The sequence below is a fragment of the Nestor notabilis genome, unplaced genomic scaffold (assembly GCF_000696875.1).
Source record: "Nestor notabilis isolate BGI_N333 unplaced genomic scaffold, ASM69687v1 scaffold31652, whole genome shotgun sequence".
NCBI classification, from domain to species: Eukaryota; Metazoa; Chordata; class Aves; order Psittaciformes; family Psittacidae; genus Nestor; species Nestor notabilis.
In genome coordinates this window covers 1-21,721 of record NW_009920200.1, presented here as the reverse complement: position 1 = coordinate 21,721, position 21,721 = coordinate 1, and the positions used below count along the sequence as shown (strand labels likewise).

The following is a 21,721-nucleotide window of genomic DNA, read 5'->3' as shown; positions in this document are numbered from 1 at the left end:
TGGACTTATCACTAGATGAAAATTAAAAGAAGAAAAAAAAAAGTAATCAGATACTACATCAACAGGACAGTACAGGATCAATATTGCTTACCCCTGAGTTAACAGGATTGGGTATAGCAGCACCAATTGGAAAACATTCTGCAATGCCAGCACTGCACTGTGGTCCTAGACTGTGGTATAGTTTCATATGCCCACAGGTTTTTCTTTAAGAGCACTTATTTCAGACATTATTAGACACAGGAATTCTTTTAGTTGCATTGGTATTTAAGTGGAAGAAACAGTGAAAATAGTATAATGGGCTACACAATTAGTACAGTCCACTTGTAGTGTTAATATACTATTTAGAGCTGTGTTCCCAACTTGGTAAGCCACTGTCTTCTGTGGAACTAAATCTGCCTTCTGTTTTCTGCGCAAAAAAGTCTAGTAGAAATCATGTTGTACCAGTTTTGAGCAAGATGTCCTGTAAGTCATCTGGAAGTGCTAGTATAATGTCATTGATGTGTGTCTGCAGCTTTTTCAGTGTGTCAGTTTTCACAGGAAGATGCTCTCTATCAGCCTGCAACTGCAAAGGCACATAAACCATGATTTCTACTAAAAATGTAATTTTACCTTAAGATACACCAAAGTGATATATTAGCAGATCTGCAAAATTAATTGCTCACTTGCCGACCGAGTAGGAACTTGGACAATAGCAGTTCTCCTCAACAGCCACACAGCAGCACGAGCTAACACTGATTTGGACTTTCAGGAACCACAATTTGGTCTTCTTTCCTGAGGATTCACTCTTGCTCCCACTCAGATCAACCACAAAGTTCCAATTAGTTTTAAAACAATGAGATCAGCATGATGCTTCCAACATCGCTGGACACTGTTGGGAAGCCAGCTGACTTTTCAGGCATGGCTGGAATGAACTGTTCTTGTTTTAAAAACCTGAATGACTGATTCCTTAAGCTACCTAGATCTTAAAATATTTTCACTGAAGTACCTATAAACACTATTGTAGGCATCTAGTTAAGTTATGCGAATTTGAGCCCATGTTCAATTCAGTTACTTACCAGTTTATTCTTTAACTTTAAGACAAGATCCACCGTTTCTACTTCAGTATGCTTCTGACTCCAGAAAACCAAGTTCTACAAGAATAAAAATTAAACACTGTAATATTTATAGCAACATATAACATTTTCAAAAGTCATATTAATTTACACCTACTGTTCAGAATGGGTCTGTCTTCCCCTTTTCCTTATTCTCATGCCATTTACAAAACTCATTTTACACATACACTGTCTCTACTGGGAACTACATCTGCTTTATTTGCATATTTGCCCAGGACTCAGCATAACAGGAGACCAACGCACAATCACAATACAAAGAAAGAAATGAAAAAAACCCATGCCAAACAGGCTTAGTTTCCAAACTAGCACCTACAATGCAAAGTGCAGTGAATGTCACCAAATCAGACCTGCCGGCACCATGAATTATTAAGAAGTTTCCAGGCAGCACTTCTTGTTTCTAGGGCATTAAAGGAGAACATGTTGTTGATAACTAGCAAAATATACCCATTAAGTGAATTTTCTTCTGGAAGTTCTGTTCCCCACCCCTATTAAAGACATTTGCTCGTGTACAAAAAGATGTGAACACTTGGATCTAAAGAAAAGACTAATAAGGAGCAGAATCAGTAAATAAGTTTGTGACATTTCCTTTTCTTTGCGATAGGTTAACATCAAATATAGTCAGGTAGATTCTAGGTGATACAACTGACCTAGCTACTGCCCTGCAACCTGTTCAAATAGAGCAGCCCAAATAATCTATTTCGGCTGCTACGATGTAATGTTTGGGAATTGACAAGGCAAGGGATAAAAATCAGTGACTTTTTGAAAATAACCAGCACAATTTTTGTTTGTTTTAAAGCTGTGGTATTGACTGTTTTTGTTCTTCCCATTCCCTCTTTAGCTGCACAATCTCTTCTCCTCTCATGGTACCTTCCTTTATCAGCTGTTCCAACTTAAATTATACACTGTGTTATGTATTACACTTCAGCTTCTTAAGTAAAGAACGGATCCTACAACATAAGATCATTTAAGTGGCATTTTGTTTTATGTCAATGAACAGATTTCACTTCTCAGCTTTCAACTACTATGGATCAGTTGTAGGCTTATTTCTATGCCTATCTAATTAGTTGTCAGTTTTCTATAGTGCCCACCTTCAAAGCTACAAACTATATCACAACTAAAAACATGTTGTCAAATGAAATGCCAAGGAAGGAAGCTGAATGAAATAACAGTATCAAATATGAGGAAAAACCTTTTGGTGTGTGTGTATTCATATTTAAAATACACAACAAAAAAGTAATGAAGATACATTTTATAAACCCCACAGCAGTTGTTATAAAAAAGTGAACAGCATTTCCTATTGTTCTCTTTTGCTCTAGTTCTAGCTTGTACTTGGTTAACAAAATCAAGTTTTGCTAGATCAGACTTAAAATTGGTATTATGTTAAATCACTGAAAACAGCAGGAGTAAAACTGACCTGAAGGAGAACATATTTTTATTATAATGTGGTAAATATAATCATAAGCCCACATTTTTCTAACCTCATTACAAAGGGCTTCTAAATGAAGGGCCTCCAACTTCTGCGTCATTTCTTTCTGCCGGCTCCTAAACCAACCGTCGAAGTTTGGTGATTTCAAAAAATGCCTGGTAAAACACAGAAGCAAAATACATTTTGTATTTTAATTACAGTTTTAGGAACACTGTTTTCTATGTCATCAAATGTAAAGTAATTATGTTTGAGGCTGAAGAAGATATTAGGACACTTTTTTTGTTTGCTTTCAGAAAAGTAACCTGAAGTGAGTGTAACAGGTGCTTCTATTAATCAAGACAAGGATTGAGAAAACAACATAAAGAAAAAGGTGTCTGAAAGACAATAAAGATGAGGAATCTTTCCAGGAAAAGAGCGAGGCTCGGTTTGAAATATTCTCCATTTTATCTTCGTGTTTGATTGGAAGGGCAAATCAAGCTAGAATCAGAAATAAAACCACAAATAATACTGGTATACAGAGACCTGCAGTGCCAGCAGCACCCTATGAAAACCATTAACAGGTTACAGAGAAATGTAAATGAGTAAAGTATACTAAGCACTACCAATTCCTATTAAAGCATATATTCTAGAAGTAAGTCTTACTCAAATCAATACTGATAATAGAGGTTTGTTCAGGAAAAGAGTGTTCCTATTACTGATTTGTCTTCATTTATATAATTTATTTTTTATGCTGATGAAAGAAATGACCTGTAAAGTCCTATCCAGTCCCCTTTTAAACCTGATGTGAGCTGTGGTCCTGCTTTTTCCAGTGTCTTCATGAAGTCATCTTGGCTAAACTGTCTCAGCTGTGGTGGACTCTGTGGAAGGAAAAAGATAATCATTCACATCCATAAGTGTTTTCTCTAATCACCAATTTCCAGCTCATTTGAATTACATTTCCTTACCTTCCATGGTGATATGCATTTTTGCAAAGGCATTAGACTTGCCACATAACGTTCCTAGGGAAAGGAAAAAGAAAGGTTGTTTGCATACCAGTACTAAAGATACACAATCCACGTGTATGTTTACTTATCACTTGTGACCATAGTATATTCTCTTCTAAGTACTGGTACAGGGTGGGGCCATGCATATTTACTACATGAGAGCATAAGAAGGCGCTTATCTAATACCATTTGTATTTCCCAACTACAGAGCATTATGTCAGCAAGACTCAAGAAGGACACGAGGGGAAGGACAGGAAGCAAACGTGTACATGGAATATATATATCCTGTACTCCAGCCACCTGTAAATCATTTCTCTCCCTTTTGCTGACAGGTACCCTCATATCACAGGCGATTCCAAACAGCGATCCCACTTCATATCAAGTGTCTGGAAGTGTTTTTCCAAGTCCCTCATACAAAAGCTTATGCCCATACTTGTAAAGCAAAGTTTGGTATTTAGCTGTATATTCAAATTGGCCTTGTTCTGAGCAGTGGGGTTGGATCAGATGCCCTAGTTAACCTAAATTCATCTCTGGTTTTATGATCTAGTGAAGAGCTCTGTACATGCTGTTTTTCCCCAAAGGTACTGAAGTGTTCGAAATAGCCATCCATACTAAATTTAATCTGCCCATTTTTTTTCTTGAACAGCAGTAATAATGAGGAAAACTGAGACCAGGTAAGAGAAAGCAAATTCTGTAGCTCCCGCTACATCATGTTTGCCATTAACATTTCCAAACAGGAAATGAGACAGAGATAAAGCTGAATTTCCTAATAATCTTTTTTTTTTTCCAGTTCTTATCCTGCAAATACTGCAGTAATCTGAAGAAACAGTTGCCTTGCAGCCATCAAACAGCTGCCCAAGGAGGTTTGACTGTTCAGATTTGTCTACTGCAGGTAATCCAGTGGCAAAAAACCTCTAAAATCAACAAACAAAATAAAACCAAAACAAAACCCAAATTGTTTACTTTTGGAGATAGACACTGTTCTTTGAAAGTTAGATAGACCATGGGCAAAAATGGAGTTGCAAAGATAAGTAAGTCTGCAAAGAAGTAAGAGAAGTAAACTGATTGCCTAGAGGACAAGTAATGAAGTGCTCTGTCTGGACAAACAGATGAAAGGAACTGAGATGTGCTAGATAGTTGCAAGCATATATCAGTGGGTGCACAAATATAACTAGGAAAGGGAAAGGTTCTCTAAACTTTAATGATTGCATGGAAAAATACTACCACTAGAAGACAGAATAAATACTTAAGGGAAAAAATAAGCCAGTCTAATTTACCAGTCGAATTGGTTGATCTTTCATTTGTCAATAGAAAGCTTACCTTCTCGTGTCCCCTCCACTATCATAGCAAATAGGAATTTGCTGCAAGAGTACATGCTTACAGAGCTCTTCTCATTACAAAGCACTTTTCAAGTCTACCTTTCCACTATTGACATTTCCCAAGGGCAAGGGAAACACTCTTCCACTTAAAAAAATAAAAAAAATAATTCAACAGTGGATATGGGTTCCAAGGGGAAGGATTAAAGACATTTCCCTCTTACTCCGTGTTTAAATACACACACAGTTTTGCACTGCATAAATGCTATATAATATATCACAAGCAAACATCCGAAAACACCTTCTAGCCACATATACAAAGAAGCATTCCTTCCTGAGATGTGAACCTTTTGTCTAGATAAATGTTTCATTTCTGACATTAAGCTATGGCCTTCATAATTTTTATATCAAGTATGGTAATTAAAGAATTGTAAGTCTGCACTATTCTAGAAAAGTCAAGAGACCCCAGGGGTACACTGCTAATTACTGGACAGTTCCTGGACTTACTCAGTGAGAGTAACACCAAAACTCCATTATTACGTTTGTAAAACCCCATTAGTTTAAGAACTCACTAATGGAATAATGAAACTTTCCGTCAATTCCAAAAAATAGCGCCGAAGAATCACACTCTGTGCTTCTGTAGGACGCTTCTGTTGTACTCCCTTAAAAAAAAAAAAAGGAATTATATTTTACAATAAGTCTGTTACCCCAAAATATGTAAGTAGTTGTGTTATTTTTTTGTTTGTTTGTTTTTTTTTTTTTAAAGAATATTTATTCCAGTGTTTCTGTATTCATTTGTCATGAGCACCCCTTACCCTGAACCAGGAAAGAAAAACAATAGCACCAAGTCTTTTTGCATGGATATTCACCCCTTCCATTGCTCCTTTTTTGCTTTCATGTAAAGAAATTCAAGGAAATAAAGATTTCTATAAATAGTTAAAGTTTGGAAGCTCTGGTTCTCACACACCTCACGTGTGAGATTCTAGACCAAAGAGACTAGAGGGAGATGGCAGAGGGTGGAAAACCCAGAACAGATGAACTGATCAGTTCTCCAAATTATTAAGCTAACTTCTTGAGCTCTGCCATTCATGTTGTTATGGACACTGCTGACAAGGTTGTGCATCTATCCAGTTATGAACTGGGGCAAAGGAATCAGAACCCAGTTTCATTTCAGTTACACAGAGCTCAGCCTTACATTAAAACACTGTATGAGAGTACACAGAACAGTTTCCATTCAAAGAGACTTGCAGTATTACCTTTTGTAACTGTTTAACAATTTCTTCATCTTTGTTCAAGTATGGCTTGTAAGAGGTATAAACACCTAAAGAAAAAAAGCAGCATATAGCCAAAGGAAAAATGGGGTATGCTTTTCACAATTTACATACTGCTAATTTAACTCTGAAGCAACTTATTACCAGGTTTGGAGTCCAAAGTTTTTAGGTTCTTCAGTTTTTTCACTTTCACCTGCTTTGGAACTTCACCTGCCAAAACATTTAAAGCCACCTTACTTGAAACCTCCATCTCTATTTCTAGTTACTACACTTGATGTGCTATACATTGCATAGAAGACTAATATTGTAAGAAGCATCAGGAACTCCGACAAGCATCCAAGTATATATCCAGAGACATCCAGTAAACATGAATAACACCATACAGGCTTTTCATTTTACAAAAAAACCCCAACAAAACAAAAAAAACCCTAAAAGGATGACCTTCCCAATCAAAGCAGCCAAAGAAAAATACTATTAGCAGTGAATGACTGTTCCGTTAATTACAAATGTTATTCCATCTTCCTTCGTTGCTCTTAGGGTAAATCTTTCAGGAACCTATCTTCAGTACCTCAGCCAAACTAAAAATTGTATACAAGAAATTAAAGCAGTAGCCATGGATTAAGTGTTGCAAGAAAATTAATTCAGTCTCCTTTTCCATAGGCCAAACCGAGGGGTTTTTGTTTGTTTTTTTCACATATCCTTCTCCAGCCAGAACACCCTAAACCCTTGTTAACAGTCTTGTAACCTCAGCAGCACCTTCCTCTTTTAAATATAGTTGGACGCTCAACTTCAGAAAAGATAACAGTATGAACTGCTATTGAAACTGCAGAGTGGTGAGAAAAGGGAAAAGGACACCACCACCTTCACCCTCTTGCCCCCCCCCCAAAATTTAAAAAAAACCCACAAGCTTTCTCTTTCCTAAAGAAATCAAATTCAAATTTTTAAAGGCAGGTCGGGCAGATACATCTCTGGAACTTCCTGGGTAAGCATTTCACGTAGCTGCACCAAAACTTTAGAATTCCATGCAAATCTGTATCTCAAATTTGAAAGCAACCTGTGTATATGGCTTTGCACAGGTTTTATAGTTTAAGATTCTCTTTTCCAAAACTTAACTATGCAGCAGCTAGGTAAGCCCTCCCCAAACCCCACAGGTATTCTGAAGCCGGAACAGGCATGGTATTTTGAAGTAAAGCAAAATCGTAATTCATTTGGTGTATTCAGGAATGGAATGTAACTTATTTTAGAAAAATTAATTTTATGGTGTATTATCCTAACTGGGTATTTATGCATTCCCACTGTCACAACAAACAGCTACATTTAGGAATTTCATACAGCAATTAAGAGTACTGCAGTATGTTATTACAGGCGAGCAATTGACATGTCATCCAAAGATCACATTAAAATTTTCCTCAATCATGTAAGGAAATCATCCAACTTGAACAATTCCGTAATTACTGGAAAACTGCCAGATGAGAATTATATTATCAAAATACTGTCAAACAAACAATCTTTTATATTACTGTAGCATTCAAACTCAGCATTCACATGGGTCTTGCTTTCTGTGCACTTCCTGTGATTAATTTAGTACATTCTTTCCACCCTAAAATTAGTATCAGTAATAAATTGTATTTCTCATTTTAATACATTATTGGTAGAAATTCAAAACCAGGATTGAGTGAAAGGTAAAACATTATTACTAATGAGTATTATCACCTTTTGCATTTAATATTCTAGATTTGGCAACACAAGACATACAGTACTGCAGAGCCTAATTTCACTTGACAGATTTACAACCATGAGAATTCCATTCATATTAAACTAAATTAATTGAATTACATATGCTTGTAAATAAATAAGCACGCAGTTATATCTTGTCACACAGAATTGTAGAAGATATTGTACTTTACCTGGAAGTTTAAGATCTCCAATTCGGACAATGTGAGGCCAGTGCTGAAGTGTTTTAGCAAAAAAAGGATTTGTCACCCCTAGAATGACAGATGGTCTAGAAAAATAATGACAATATTTAAAATATGAGAGCAGGAGCTTCTGTCTTAATGAATAACAAAAGGTCAACTTTAATTCTTAACTTGAAATTATTTTCTTTTTGTATTGGAGTTACATTCTAAGTTGCATGTAAAAGCACAGCATGTTTGTCAGTTTTTAACTTTAAGAAAATAGCAAGACCGATGTGTCATAAAGTCCAGACAGTAGCAGACAATAAGAGCGATGATATCTGCTTACTCTTGGCTAAGTTCTGTCCATGTGCAATGATGAGAACAAGGTATTATCTGATTTATTGTCTGGCTTTTCTTTTTTTTTTTTTTCAAATGAGCAGGAATCTGACCCATATTTGAAAGACAATTTGCTACTTTTCAAGGTTAGATTACCACAAACTCCCAGTACTGTGTGACTGCTGCATGCATGAAACTTCTTAGTGGAGCTCCATCAAATTGCTCCTCTCTCACTAAAGATAATAAAATACACAGAATCTGCATCATCTGGATCCTTCTCAGAGCCACTGCTTTAAAAGCCTGTTTGCCATCTTTCCTTTCTGTTTTCTGTAGGAAAGCCAGAGCAATTCCAGCTTTGTTTCAAATCCTAATGCACATACTGAACAACCTTGCTATTCTGCTAAACAGATGCAATTTTTAAACATGGGTTACTACAGTTTAACCAAATTCTTCCTGCAATTATTTTTAGAAACTAAATTATATACTGCATAACCCATGGAATACAATCAGGAACATAGTGCCTGTGTTTGTGTGTTTTTCCACTGCTGTATCTCTGGCAATATTTTTGCTTAGAGGAAAAACTGGGAAAAAAACCCCAAACCATGAAACAAACAAAAAGCACAACAACCACCACTGCCTGTTCAGAAAAAACATATAGAGATCAGTGAATCTGACACATGCACTCCATTCCCAACTCAAACTGCACTTAAATAACATACAATAAGAAATACTGGAGGTGTGTGCTCTCAAAATAAAGGCTACAATTAAAGGGGAGGGGGGAAGTAAGTGTGTCAAAGCAGTTCCAACAGAAATGTTTTTGTAGACTTATGCTCTTAAAAAACAATCTTAATTTCTGAACGATTTACAACATTTTCCTAATAAATTTAGGGAAAATATATTTGCTTTTTCCATTATTGTCAAAACTACGACACTGATTGGATTAACTTTACAAAACAGCTATATAGATGTTGAATTCTAGAAGTCACTTTGTTTAGTAATTGCTTAAAACTAAAAACAATTATGGAACAATTTCCCAAGGAGCTATAAAGGACCTGGCGTAGCACAGACAAACCCTTCTGGAAAAGCCAAACTTATTCTGTACACAACTATCCTATGAAACTCAAATGTAGTTTAATTATGACATTGTTCCATAACTTCTTGATGCTATCTAACTGGAGTGAAAAACTTAAAAACCAGCTACTTATTGCACTATATAAAGGCAAACCTTATTTATAAGGAGTATAAGTGTAATTCTCTAGTAACAGAAATTCAGAATAGTTAAGCAGTATCTTAAAACAAAGTTATGAGTAGCTTTGAGCAACACCTTCACAACAAAGTTTGATTTACTTACGGGGCTTGTGTGCGAGTTGTATATTCTTTGAATTCACTGTCATGTATGGTGAAGTACGGCCTGAAATCACTGCAGTACTTTAATGGTGAAATACAACTGCAAGGTAGAAAGAGGATAAGCTTGGATGTATACAGTGGAAAATCTAATATTTGTAATGCTTTGCTATATTCAGATCAATGTACAATGGCTTGGTCATTAGTTAGGAAGCTCCATGACATTTACCTAACAAGTGCCAACACGGTTTCTGAAGACTCTGATGGTGATGGTGCCATCACAACAAGTGGTTCTCCTAGCAGTACTAGTTCCCAAAGCATCTGGATGTGAAAGAACACTGGACAGAAACACCTAAAACCAGATTGAGGTATTTTAATACACTTAACATAACCAGAAGATATATATATTTGATTAAGAACTGGATAAAAAGGAAGTCTGCAGTAGTGTTTAACAGTCATATGAAATATACAAAATACTTTTGTAAAATGGAACATTTAATTAATTTGCTTATTTATTGCTCTTTCAGCCCCCATGTTGTCTGTACTGATTTTTAGCCAGCTTTACAGAAAAAGAATATTAAACAATACTGATAAATGTTAGCTTGCAAGCTACAAGATATTTGTTACGGAACCATCACACTTTTTTGACTTGAGGGAATTCACAGCTAGAAATAAATCAGTCCAAACTCCTACCTGAAAAGATCTACTTCATGAACAGTTGGTAAAGCCATGGAGATCTGAGCATCTGCCTAAAAGACATCGCAATGCTTGGTTTTTTTAAGTCATCAGAATTCCTAGGTATTAAATGAAACAGTTTCCCTTAAATGCTTACAGACAGTAGATGGTATATACCCTAATTATTTACTACTGCAGTATATACATCATCTCCACAAGTATCTCTTTTTGTGTGGTAAAAGAAAGACTACCCCCAACACACACACACCATCTACAGGCATGTGACTTTCAGTCCAGAAAAGATTGAAAATACTGAGGCTGTTTTAAACAACAGCCACATAGCACATGAAAGCCCAGATTTGGTTTATATCCACCTTCTATGACTAAAAAAATTTAACTCAATTTTCATCCTCAGAAAAAAACCAACCCCAACCCCAAACCAGTTTAGTATAGTTTCACCCATTAAAAGGATGTTCAAGTTTACTAATTTTGTTGGCCAACCATCCTCTTCCAGGAGCTGGACATGCCTCTTCTAAAGCACTTGGGGTAACTGGGATAGAATACCTTTTCTATGAAGAATCCAACTCTAGACTCCGCCACTCAAAAGTTTCAAAGACTCTGGATTTCATTATTATCAAAGTATATGAGGATTTGCTATCAATCTTTTATGAACAAGTTTAACCTAAAAGAATGAAGGCAGATACTCGGCTCTGACTTGAGGTTATATACAATAGAAGCATCTAATCTCTACCTGGTGCATATTCTGTACTATTGGTGTTGTTCCAGGCTTGTCACGGTATGTTGGAATTCGCAACTAGGAAAGAAAAAGAAAGATTTTTTTTTTTAGCTTGCATCAATTTCAGCAGAGACTTAAAATGCTGACTTACAGACAAGATGTAACATTTCAAGATGATATACTACAGTATGACAGTTGATTATCTCTACAGAACAACCACATAATAGTGAATACATAGCTGAAGACTTCAGATCATCACTATAGAAATCAATATGCAACACTATGTACACTACTACATTGTCAATTGAGTACTAGAACATAAAAATTGTACCTCAGTTGAAAAAGACTATTATAACATTAGTCACAACTGATTTCAATAAAAATATGTTTAAATGTTGGAGAGAATGATCTGAAATCAGGTTGTGGGGTTTTAAGGTGGTACAGAATTACTTTTAGAAAAATTCCTCTCTTAAAATCAGACATCCTGGTGGGTATAAGGCAGAATCTAAACAGACTGAACAACATACATACATTTTCCTGACCTCAGTCTGCATCTAGAAGTCGTGATTGCTACAAATTCAATCACACTGGCAACTGGTGTGCACAAATGGATGCAATTTATACTCAGCAATTAAAAATGACTGCCTAGACTGCGAAAAACCAGGGGCAATATCACTGAAGACAGTAATTATGCCTTTACTCAGCTTAGGGATGCAATTTCAACTCTCATGGATAAGAACTACAGCCAAGAGAAATCAGACAATACCCTAACAAGACATATCTGACACTCACCATTATCACCCAGCATCCAGAGCACTGCTTTATTAAATCTGTGCTTTCAGAACAGCTTCAGAAACTTCTCCTCCCTCTCCCTGGTGATGTACATGCATCTAGCCATAAACTAAAGAGTATCTACTAAGAATGTACTTCCAACTATAACCTCTAGATCCATGAAATCCATTTGATTGCATTTCATACAAAGATGCTATGGCTCCCAGAGGCCCAGTTCCTAAGCATCATTCAACCTCTACAGTTCCTCCCCATGCACTAGATACACCTTTAATAGCTTTCTTCAGACATATTTCATTTTCATTGAAAATTATCAATAGACAAAAAAATTAATTTCTGGTGTGGGGCCCAGAAAATAATTTTACTTGTCAAACTTTGGGAACAAGAATGATTTTCACCAATATATTTAATTTGACTGGAACTTAATTCTCAGTATTTGGAAGTGTTACTTAATGTCTGATTTGGCAAATATAATTAGCATTAGTCTCCTATAATCCCCAAAGGATAATATAGACACTGCAATCAGTAGCTGTATTGAAGCATTGCTTTTTCATATCTACAAAAATGACATGTTAACTTATGCACTATAAGATCCTCCTCTCCTTCCCCCAATTGAGGAACCTAATCAAGATCTCCCAGACCTTCACTCTGAGTCAAGTACACATCCACTCCTATTCTGAAATAGGAGATGCTGAAAACAAGGCAGAATATGGTGAGTACCTACAAAGTAAACAAAGGGGAAAACGCCCTCAGAGAAAAATAAGTGCAGGAGTATTTACCTTCATTATAATACCCATAACAGGCAAATGCAGTATTTTCCCTGGAATTGGTGGTGGCCAACGATCAACATCGCTACAAACTTAAAGAAAATAAAGTATAATTTAAAACAAGCTTATATATGCTATAACCCATGATACTGCAGTCACTTCTGTGTACATGGCAATCTTCAATTAGTGCTGATAGCCCACAACACTGCTACTTACCACTTGAGCACTCTAAACTCTAAGGGAGTTTTACAGCCTTTTTGAGCTTCTTAATGTATTATTTGGTTAGGACTATAGAGTTTTTTTACTTCAAGAAAACAGTATCCTCTTGTCTTCCTTTTTTTTTGTAATGACTAGACTTGCAATTAGTTGAAGAAATGTTTTATGAGAAAACATTCAAGTACATATTAAGAAACTTGGAAAAGAAGATGCACATTTACACACATTAGCCACTGTAAAACAGATAAACACAAGTAGTTAAGAAAAAAAGCTGCCTTTCTAGCTTGGCTAGAAAGTTTTTCAGCATTTTGTTGTAAATAATTATGAATATCATTACTAATTCTAGTAGTTTCTGCAGAGCTTATTTTGTTCATAATACAATCTGTCAAAACCCCCTGTTTCTTTACAGGTCATTAAAAAAATACTATTCCTTCATCAAGAACGGTTTCTACAAATTACCACTTGGTGAAAGCACAGAGACATGAATGTTCTGTAGGGCAGACACAGCACAAGGACTAGACAATTCTAGGCAAAGAGCAAATCACTTTCCCATCTGGCCCTCTCTGACTCCTAAAGTTCTACAGTAAGGCTGAGGCAGCTGTTACCAGTGCTGCTCTGCTGCTTCTTCCCTTTGCTCAAAGGAAAAAACAGAACAAAACCAAAACCAACCAACAACCAAACAAAAAAAATCACACACCACCCCCCATGCAGGATGACATTTGTACAGTTGCTTAAAGGCTGTCAGAACGCCTAAAAGGAATCAATTTTGAAGACTGCAAACTAAGGATTGCCATCAGCTGAACAGTGGTCCTGAAACGAACCACAAAACCCTAGGTGTTTTTTAGGGGAGAGCTTCAGCTCTCCCATGGAGGACCCAAAATTAGATTAGCTCTGTTCAATGATCTAGAAATCAAGCCAGGTTGCTAAAGTTTCAACCCTCTACCCTGCAAGAAGACAGAAACACAAACTAGAATATGACAGTGGTGTTTGGTATCTCTCTAAAAGAAGTATGTGATATTCTAAGAGCATTTCCAGAACAACATAATAGTACCAGTACCTGCTTCCAGGAAAGCTTCACTTTTTTCAAAATACTCTGGAGCTATTTGCTTAAGCATGGTGCGGAAGAGATGGACATAAGGCAGCTTGCTGATGAGGACCAGCGACTGGAATAGAGTAACAGAGCACAAATATAACTGTAAGTTAAGTTTCCACTCAGTTCTAGTGCAGTTCTACTGGTTACCCTCAGAGAACGTCAAGTGTGATTCTTCTCACACATGCAAGTCAAGCTCACATGTGACTACAGGCAACTGCAAACAAACAACTCCCCAAAGTTCCCAACTTTTTAATTTTAAACAACAACAAACTGTTCTGACAGTGCACCTGGAACGTAGCATAGCTGATGTAGCATTGAGCCAATTTACTATAAACCAACAATGAATTGAGTTGAGAGCAAGATATTCTTCCTGCTCCTCTGAGGTCACTGAAAAATAACTAATTTCTGAATTAACATTTTCCTAAAAGAATTTAAATTACCTTCTGGAAATAGCCTCTTTTTAATGATTTGTCTCGAACTTGTCTGAAATAAACATAGCCATAGTAATAAGCTGGATCTTTCTGCAAAAGAAAGGAAAGAATTCAATACAACAACCTTATGCTGTCCTTCTTTATATAGCATTCTGTATGCTTTCTAAAAGCTTATTTCCCTGCAAGCTCCAAAGTTGATTAGATACAATAAACTAGAAAGATTACTCTGTTTATTGGCATTATTTTTTTTAATAAGTACTTCAAAGAGAAAACACCAGCGTGTGCAAACAGCTGAGCTTTCTGGCTTTACTATTTTTGTATCTACAGTCTCCTGACAGGACATGAAAGCAAAAATAGAAGTAATTTCCTGAGGAATGAATCAAGTCATAATTTCGCAAAGTAGCACTAAAACAATTTTAGCAGTTAAAAACCTTAAAGCCCTGATTTGAAAAGGTAAAAACTAGTCTTTCAACGTATTAGTTTTTTATAAAAGGCTCTTGCAGTATTAAAGAAGCATGCTCTCACATTTCAAAGATAAAGCATCAGCTTCATCCTTCCTACAAACAGGAATTAAAGTATTTGCCACATAACCAGAATCAGACTCCAACTACCACAGCTAAGGCCTCAATATTCCATACGGACAGGAGGAGAACAACTTTTAGGCCATTACCTCTTCTAAGTAAAGGCTCCATCCTCGAAAAAATGAAGGGTGGAAACAGAGAAAGGCATCTCCATTTCCTTGTTTTTGTTTTTTTTTTCTAAAGTTATAAAGCTCTTCAGATTTCGGGTTTCTAGTCAGTAACCAAATCAGAGTGATCTTCAGTTTAATTCCTTGCAATCCAAACCCCATAGTCATAAAACTTACAGAATAGTTAACAGAACTAATTTTTAGTTAATTGTTATGATAATGACATGCTACAAAAAACATTTGCTGAGCTTTGTCTTTCAGGACATCCAGTTCAGAGATTCTGTTTTACAAGCATTAAATTTAAGCATGAAGACCCATAAATTAACATTATCCACAAGGAATTAACTTCATTTTTCCTTATTTCCAACCTTTAAGTAAACTGGTAGATCTCTATCCAATTGGTCCAGAAAACAACAGAATGAGACTTTCCTTCCAGGAGACCGTCGAAATCTAAAACAAAATTGTGTGTCCCCAAGACAGCCTACACAGGGGAAGAGATAAAGAACAAGTACAGTATTCTGAGATTGAGCCTTCTTTAACATGAGGACTTGTTTACAGACAAAGAGGTACAATAGTTTTGGTTCATTTATCTTGTACTGCTGCGACCATTTCTATGTTTATATTTTTATAAATGAACAATTTGGCATCTTTGGCAACAATAAATATCCTGTATTCAACAAGGGCAGGGGTGGGGGAAGTCAGCCTGCCTCACAGTGTGTTTATTAAACTGTCATGTCCTTAAACAGCTCTGCCAATGACTGTCACAGAATCACAGACTGGTCTGGGTTGGAAGGGACCTTAAAGCTCATCCAGTTCCAACCCCATGCTATGGGCAGGGACACCTCCCACTAGACCAGGCTGCTCCAAGCCCCGTCCAACCTGGCCTTGAAAACCTCCTACTGTTATTACACATTTTACCGATCTGCCTGTGTAGTCCTGATCATCTTAACCACATGTCATTTCTCTGTTTAATTACTGGACTTAGCCTATTTTGACACCAAACAGTTCATATCACAGAGGCACACCATAAGAGTGTATTATGCTGATTATGTTGTGCAGGTGTAAGACTCACTATTTTTGAAAGTTGCAAAACTAACTGCAGACAACTAAGTAAAACTGAGTACTACTTCCCAGTAATACTGCCAAGGAGTGGAGTTTCCCTTCATTTATATCAAAATCAATTTCTGAAAGAAAAATGTAACTAAGTATATTGACTACTTGCAGTCTGAAATAAATTTGGTTTAAGTTTGTATCAGATATCAAAGAAATTTTCTGCAGGTGGAACATGAGACCTGCAGTATCAGGACTTGTATCACTTATACTCTCATGGCTGTTCTCCCTCACCATCACAAATGTTGTCTCCTGTTAGAAGAAACTTCAAACAGACTTTAGTTCAAGTAGAAGCTACATAAGCTGAACAGAATGTGCTGTTCACGGGAATAGTGATAAGGTGGACTGTTAGAATCTGAAGAACACAAAGATACGTTACTTATTTTAGTAAACCTGTAATAAAAAGTCCCTTTGGAACACAGTGTTATTAACAGGAACACAATCAACTGAAAGACAATCTCCTGAGCATTGCCAACCTGTGGCAAGCAGGCGGTCTTCACTGTAACAATGTAACTGCTCATGACTAAAACCCAATCTACTATTAATCTTGTAGCTACTGTTAACAGGAGTAAATTTCCAGCTGGCAAAGGACACTTCCTTCTCGGTATTATGTTTAAATGCTTCATGAGCACTCTGCTCTTACAGCTTTTGGACATAATTTGCAAAGACCTCCGGGAAGAAAATTAAGTTTCTAAGGAGCATCTTGACTCTTCACAGCTGTCCTGTCTTACATCAGCCAGTGCTAACTGACCGCACAGTAAGGCAGAGCTCCATTCTCCAAGTAATATTCTACAGACTTCGAAGCTCAATTTCATCTCCTCTTTCAGTCACATACGTACTGCTACAGCACCCAGAGACAGCCCAAACCCACAGTCACGTTCGCTGGCTGTCAGTGTGCATGAATATTAGCACATTCAGCACATTCAGGTCTAAGTCTTAGAAGCCCTTGAAGCTGGAGGAAACCCACAATGAAACAAGACAAAACAAAAAGTAGAAAAACATGTATGGTGAGATAACCATCCAGTTCAAACAGGGAACTAAAGCAAGCGCTTATCAATATGGATCCAATTGTAACAAGAAAAAACACAGCACTTGCCAATAACACAGCACTAAATATTTGCTGCAAGTTTTCATAGCTGGTTCCCTCCATCCAAAGCAAAAAAAAAAAAAAAAAAGTTATTATAATAAGCTATACACAGAAAACCTGAAGGTAAATTACCCTTCATCATTACTATATTGAAATATCATCCAGCATATGATGGCTTCTTATTTAACAAGCTCTTCCGGAATGTAGAATTTGAGAAGACTGGTAAATGTCTATTCTTTTGTCAACTAACTATGCAGAAAAGGCAAAATCATTATTTTAAAGATAACTGTAATAGAGAACTTAGCTTAAAAAACACAAAAGGTGTCACAATCTAGTGTCATGACAGGTTAAATCCATTTCCCCCCCCCCCAGATTCACAGCCAGTGCAAATCCCTGAATGACAGAATGATACCCATTTGCAGTTGTAAAAGAAAAAATAAAAGAGGTTGAATTAATCTTCTGAGCCATGAACAGCCAGGAGGCATGGACCTCAGATCTAGCTGCAAGCTGTAACTTCCTTCACTGCGGTATTACACAGAGCTTTCCTTTTAATGGTACAGCCTAAAATGAAAAAAATTAATTATAACAGCACACTCCCAGCTAATTTCTAAAACGCACAGGTAATCCCTCTACATCATTTCAAGCTCCAGTCTACCAAGAGCGATCAATGACCTGCAGGTTCTTAGTAGGGACGTTATAAAAAGTAAAAAGGAGGGATTTCTTTTCCTGCAAGTAAACACTCTTTACGTATATCTATTCTGCCTAAAATAACTTTACTACCACTCTTACCGAGAGAAGAAAAAAACCCAAACCAACAAAATAAAAAGCCCAAACAAAACCAAAACAAACAAAACCCAAACAAAACCCCACACCACAAACAACCCCACCAAAAATGTTAAAAATCAGCCTTTGTTCCTAATGCACTAATTTGTACCTTCAATACACCCATTGAAGGTTGGACAGATTTAACACCATTAACAACAAGAGTAATAAGAAGATCTTCTCTTTCAATAACAGAAAGAAGCTCTTCTTCTGTTTACATACAGGATATAAAAACCAGAGAAAATATCTTAATTATAATGACATTGAAACAAAGGAAGAAAGTAGCCAAGATACTCTGTAAGGAAGTGCTCACAGGCACACTGAAAGCACACAGCTGCGTCACCCTGTATCAGAGTTGTTATGCTGCAGAACCATCGAAAGAGTAAGAGCAGTCACAGAGACAAGTCTGTTACTACAGGTTTTGATTTTTGTAAAGAAAAAAATGCAAAAGGAAGTGTCTGCACTTCTTTTTGCAGGTGGTCCAAGTCGTCAACCACAGGCCTCCAGTTTCTCTTTGGCAACAGAACAGTAGTAGTTTAGATTAAAGAAGAATTTAGCAAGCAGGACCACACACAGCAACAGAAGGATCAAGAACAGAGAAGATGCAGCCTAGCTTCTCCCTTTACAATTGTTCTTTCTAAATGTCTTTGAATTTAAAAGTCAGTTTCACTGTTATGAGTTTAAAAAACATATAACTCCTTTATGAGCAAGGGTGTCCATATCCCTTCCATTTGTTTTATTAAACCCTTCCAATTTTGTGCCTACACTTCTCTCTGCGATGACAATACCATTACTTTGTTTAAAAGCAAATTCAAGATGTTCATTCTTTACTTGCAAAGCATTCTGAAATGTCTGCATGTGCGTCCTCTGGAAGGTCTTATACATTCACATTCCTGATATCTCACTTACGCAGAAGAAAAAAGATTTCTAAGACCTTACTACATTACAAGTACAGTTTTATATTTGACCTTATTTGCAACTTTTCTGTATTGTAGCATTAAGATATTCATATAAGTATTTAATCTAAAATCATGAGTATACACTGTTAAATTCTATCTTGCCTTAACATAGCTTAGTCCAACAACAGATGACCAAAGAGTGAAGGAAGCACTTACCTGAATTAGAATCTGGAAAAGACAAATAGCAAATATTGGTTTTCTAAAGGGTGGGGAAAAGAAAAGAGCTGTTATATTTCCTGAAATCGTTAAACTAAAAACAAATTACATGTATTTATCTAGGAACCATGACTTACCTCTTTATCTGTGAGTTTTGAATGTGGAGGATATATTACCTACAGGAAAAAAAAAAGTAGTATTTTATTTGTAAATAAACTGGGTACAAGCAGTAAGCTTCTATTAAACACTTCTGTGATATGATACTCCACTACCTGGCTAGTCCTAGGCTATTTTCAGTGGTAAACTGTTAATACTATGTCTCTGTTCTTATATTTCCTATGTTTTTAAGTTAACTTGATCACCTATCTTTACAAGGTATTTTGGATGCCAGTCGGAGACCATAGAGATACATAGAGAATTCAGAGTACTGAGATTTTTAGTGCAACAGGTTTCAAAAGAGAGCAAGATGACATCCTTTAAACTTGTATATACAAAATGCAGCAGATAATTTCATAGAAAGCCAACAAGACATTATTGTCCAAAATCTGTTTCAATGGATAGTTAGGTGGGAGTAATCAAAATTCAATCGCTAAACACTCTCTCTATTAACACTAACTCTTGGAGGGTGAACACATACCCCAAATAAAAGCTGGAAACTGTGAAAGCTGAAGGAATCCACTCAAAAAGCCATAGTTTTTGTACTCACAGAAAGAAAAAAGCAAATTTATTTAATACGGTATTACAACACAGAAATCAAAACCAGTGCAACACAATGCAAGATACGGAAGTACCATCATTTGAAAAGAAAATCTGGATGTACAACATCAGTGATTATGCAAGTAAGTGCAAAAAGAACATACAGGAAAGAGGACAAACCTGAAATATTTCAATTTCAGCTTGAAAGTTCCTCCCCAAATCCTGCAGAACTACTGAAATGCGTGGCTAACTTGTAAGCAAAGGAAGTTCAACATAAATTCAAAGATGATATTTCAAAAAAGGTTTCGGTGCTTCCATAGATGGGAACTTCTCAAAGAACAGAAGTTCAATGCAAGAACACTGACTTCCTCTGGAGCCCTCATATTACCACACTGCTAACATCCAGTTACCTAATTAATCTTGTTTGACAAACATAAGCAAATGTATCTCCTGATAACATAACGCTGTCCTACCCTACAGAAAATAACCAATACCTCCACTGGCTGGCCTCTGACTAAGCAGGCTTTCTATCCCTGGGCCATTAAGTCTCCAATTCATTTATTTTACTCTCAGTCTTTGATCCAATGATATCCAACCATACAACATACTATTATTATAACTAAAGCTAAAAGTAGGCATACAAGTGGAACACCTGCATACTGCAGTTAGTAAACGCATCATCATCTTTTTTAATCTCTTAACATACTCCCATGCTATCATACACCAAGCAGTACACTCAAATGTAACTCTTCCAGCAGGTGAACAATGATGAGCTGCACCTTGTCAGATTACTCAAGTACAGGCCAGCCTTGAATTCATACTCCTTTTGCTCACTAGCTGGTGTATCTTCACAGAATTTCAAGCGAAACTACAAGCTACTCTTCCTGCAGCAACGTAACTGAAAAAAAACAGCCCTTAATTATATAGACATTTTAAGTTTCATTTGTGCATCCATTCAACTAAAATTAATGAGAACTGTTAACAAGAGTTGTCTGCAGACAGGACAGTGGCTACCCCATGCTTCCCTCACCCACCGAGCATGTTACCCACTCAAGTCACAGGTTATAAAGAAATGCTTGTCTTCGTGCCTAACAACACCTTATAACACCGAGTGAATATAACGTGAATAATTAGTACAGTAGGATTGGGTTTTATTTGCATTTCTCTTGCAGCCAACAATGCATCTCAATTATATATTTTAAATATTGTAATAGCTAGCTTGGTTGAATTTTAGACCAGTCTGCCATACAGTTATGCTAGCACCACTTTAACAACAACAAAAAAGAAAGGAAAAAAAGGACATTTTTCCCTGCCCACCAATTGTGCGCTGCACAGTCATCTAGGGAATAGAGTGAAACAGGATGTGAAATTGGTCCCAGTGAAATTCTCCTTTCCAGTTTGTTTTGCAGCCTAATCGGTTCCCCTGTGTGTTTCCGTAAGCAATGTCTCACAGATGTTTGCCTGTTGCACAAAACGGCAAAGAGCAGCAGGATTTCAGCACCTGCAGCCTGCGGCAGTGTCTCAGTCTGGCATCCATGAACGGTGCAAGGAAAATGCTTTGAACATTAGAGAATTTATTTGAAGACCTCAGCGATCTGGAAGAGCCTGTTAATTACGAAGACTACTTACGTTCGCATTGTCATTATTACACTACCTTAAACTCTTAAAAACATCTAGATGCCACGGAAATCAGTGCTATTCGTATACAAAGCGAGAAGATGATGGATGTAAATCAAATCCCGGCACGAGGCGACTCCCCGGCACCCCGGCCGGCACCTCCAGCCCCGGGCTGTGTCTCACCGGCCCGCCGGGC

At 36.8% G+C, this 21,721-nt stretch overlaps 1 protein-coding gene across 1 annotated transcript; it reads right to left on the bottom strand.

The window, feature by feature from the left end:
• Positions 1-441: 441 nt before the first annotated feature.
• DENND6A (DENN/MADD domain containing 6A) lies at positions 442-19,388 on the bottom strand (the record flags this gene model as incomplete). Its single annotated transcript, XM_010010576.1, has 19 exons — positions 442-562; positions 1,056-1,130; positions 2,591-2,693; positions 3,286-3,395; positions 3,483-3,536; positions 5,410-5,499; positions 6,094-6,158; positions 6,253-6,318; positions 8,016-8,110; positions 9,691-9,786; positions 9,913-10,035; positions 10,377-10,432; positions 11,110-11,172; positions 12,663-12,742; positions 13,924-14,029; positions 14,400-14,480; positions 15,447-15,559; positions 19,213-19,255; positions 19,350-19,388. Coding segments are annotated over 19 exons (1,579 nt in total), but the record flags the coding sequence as incomplete, so codon positions are not given.
• Between the last annotated feature and the right edge of the window lie 2,333 nt (positions 19,389-21,721).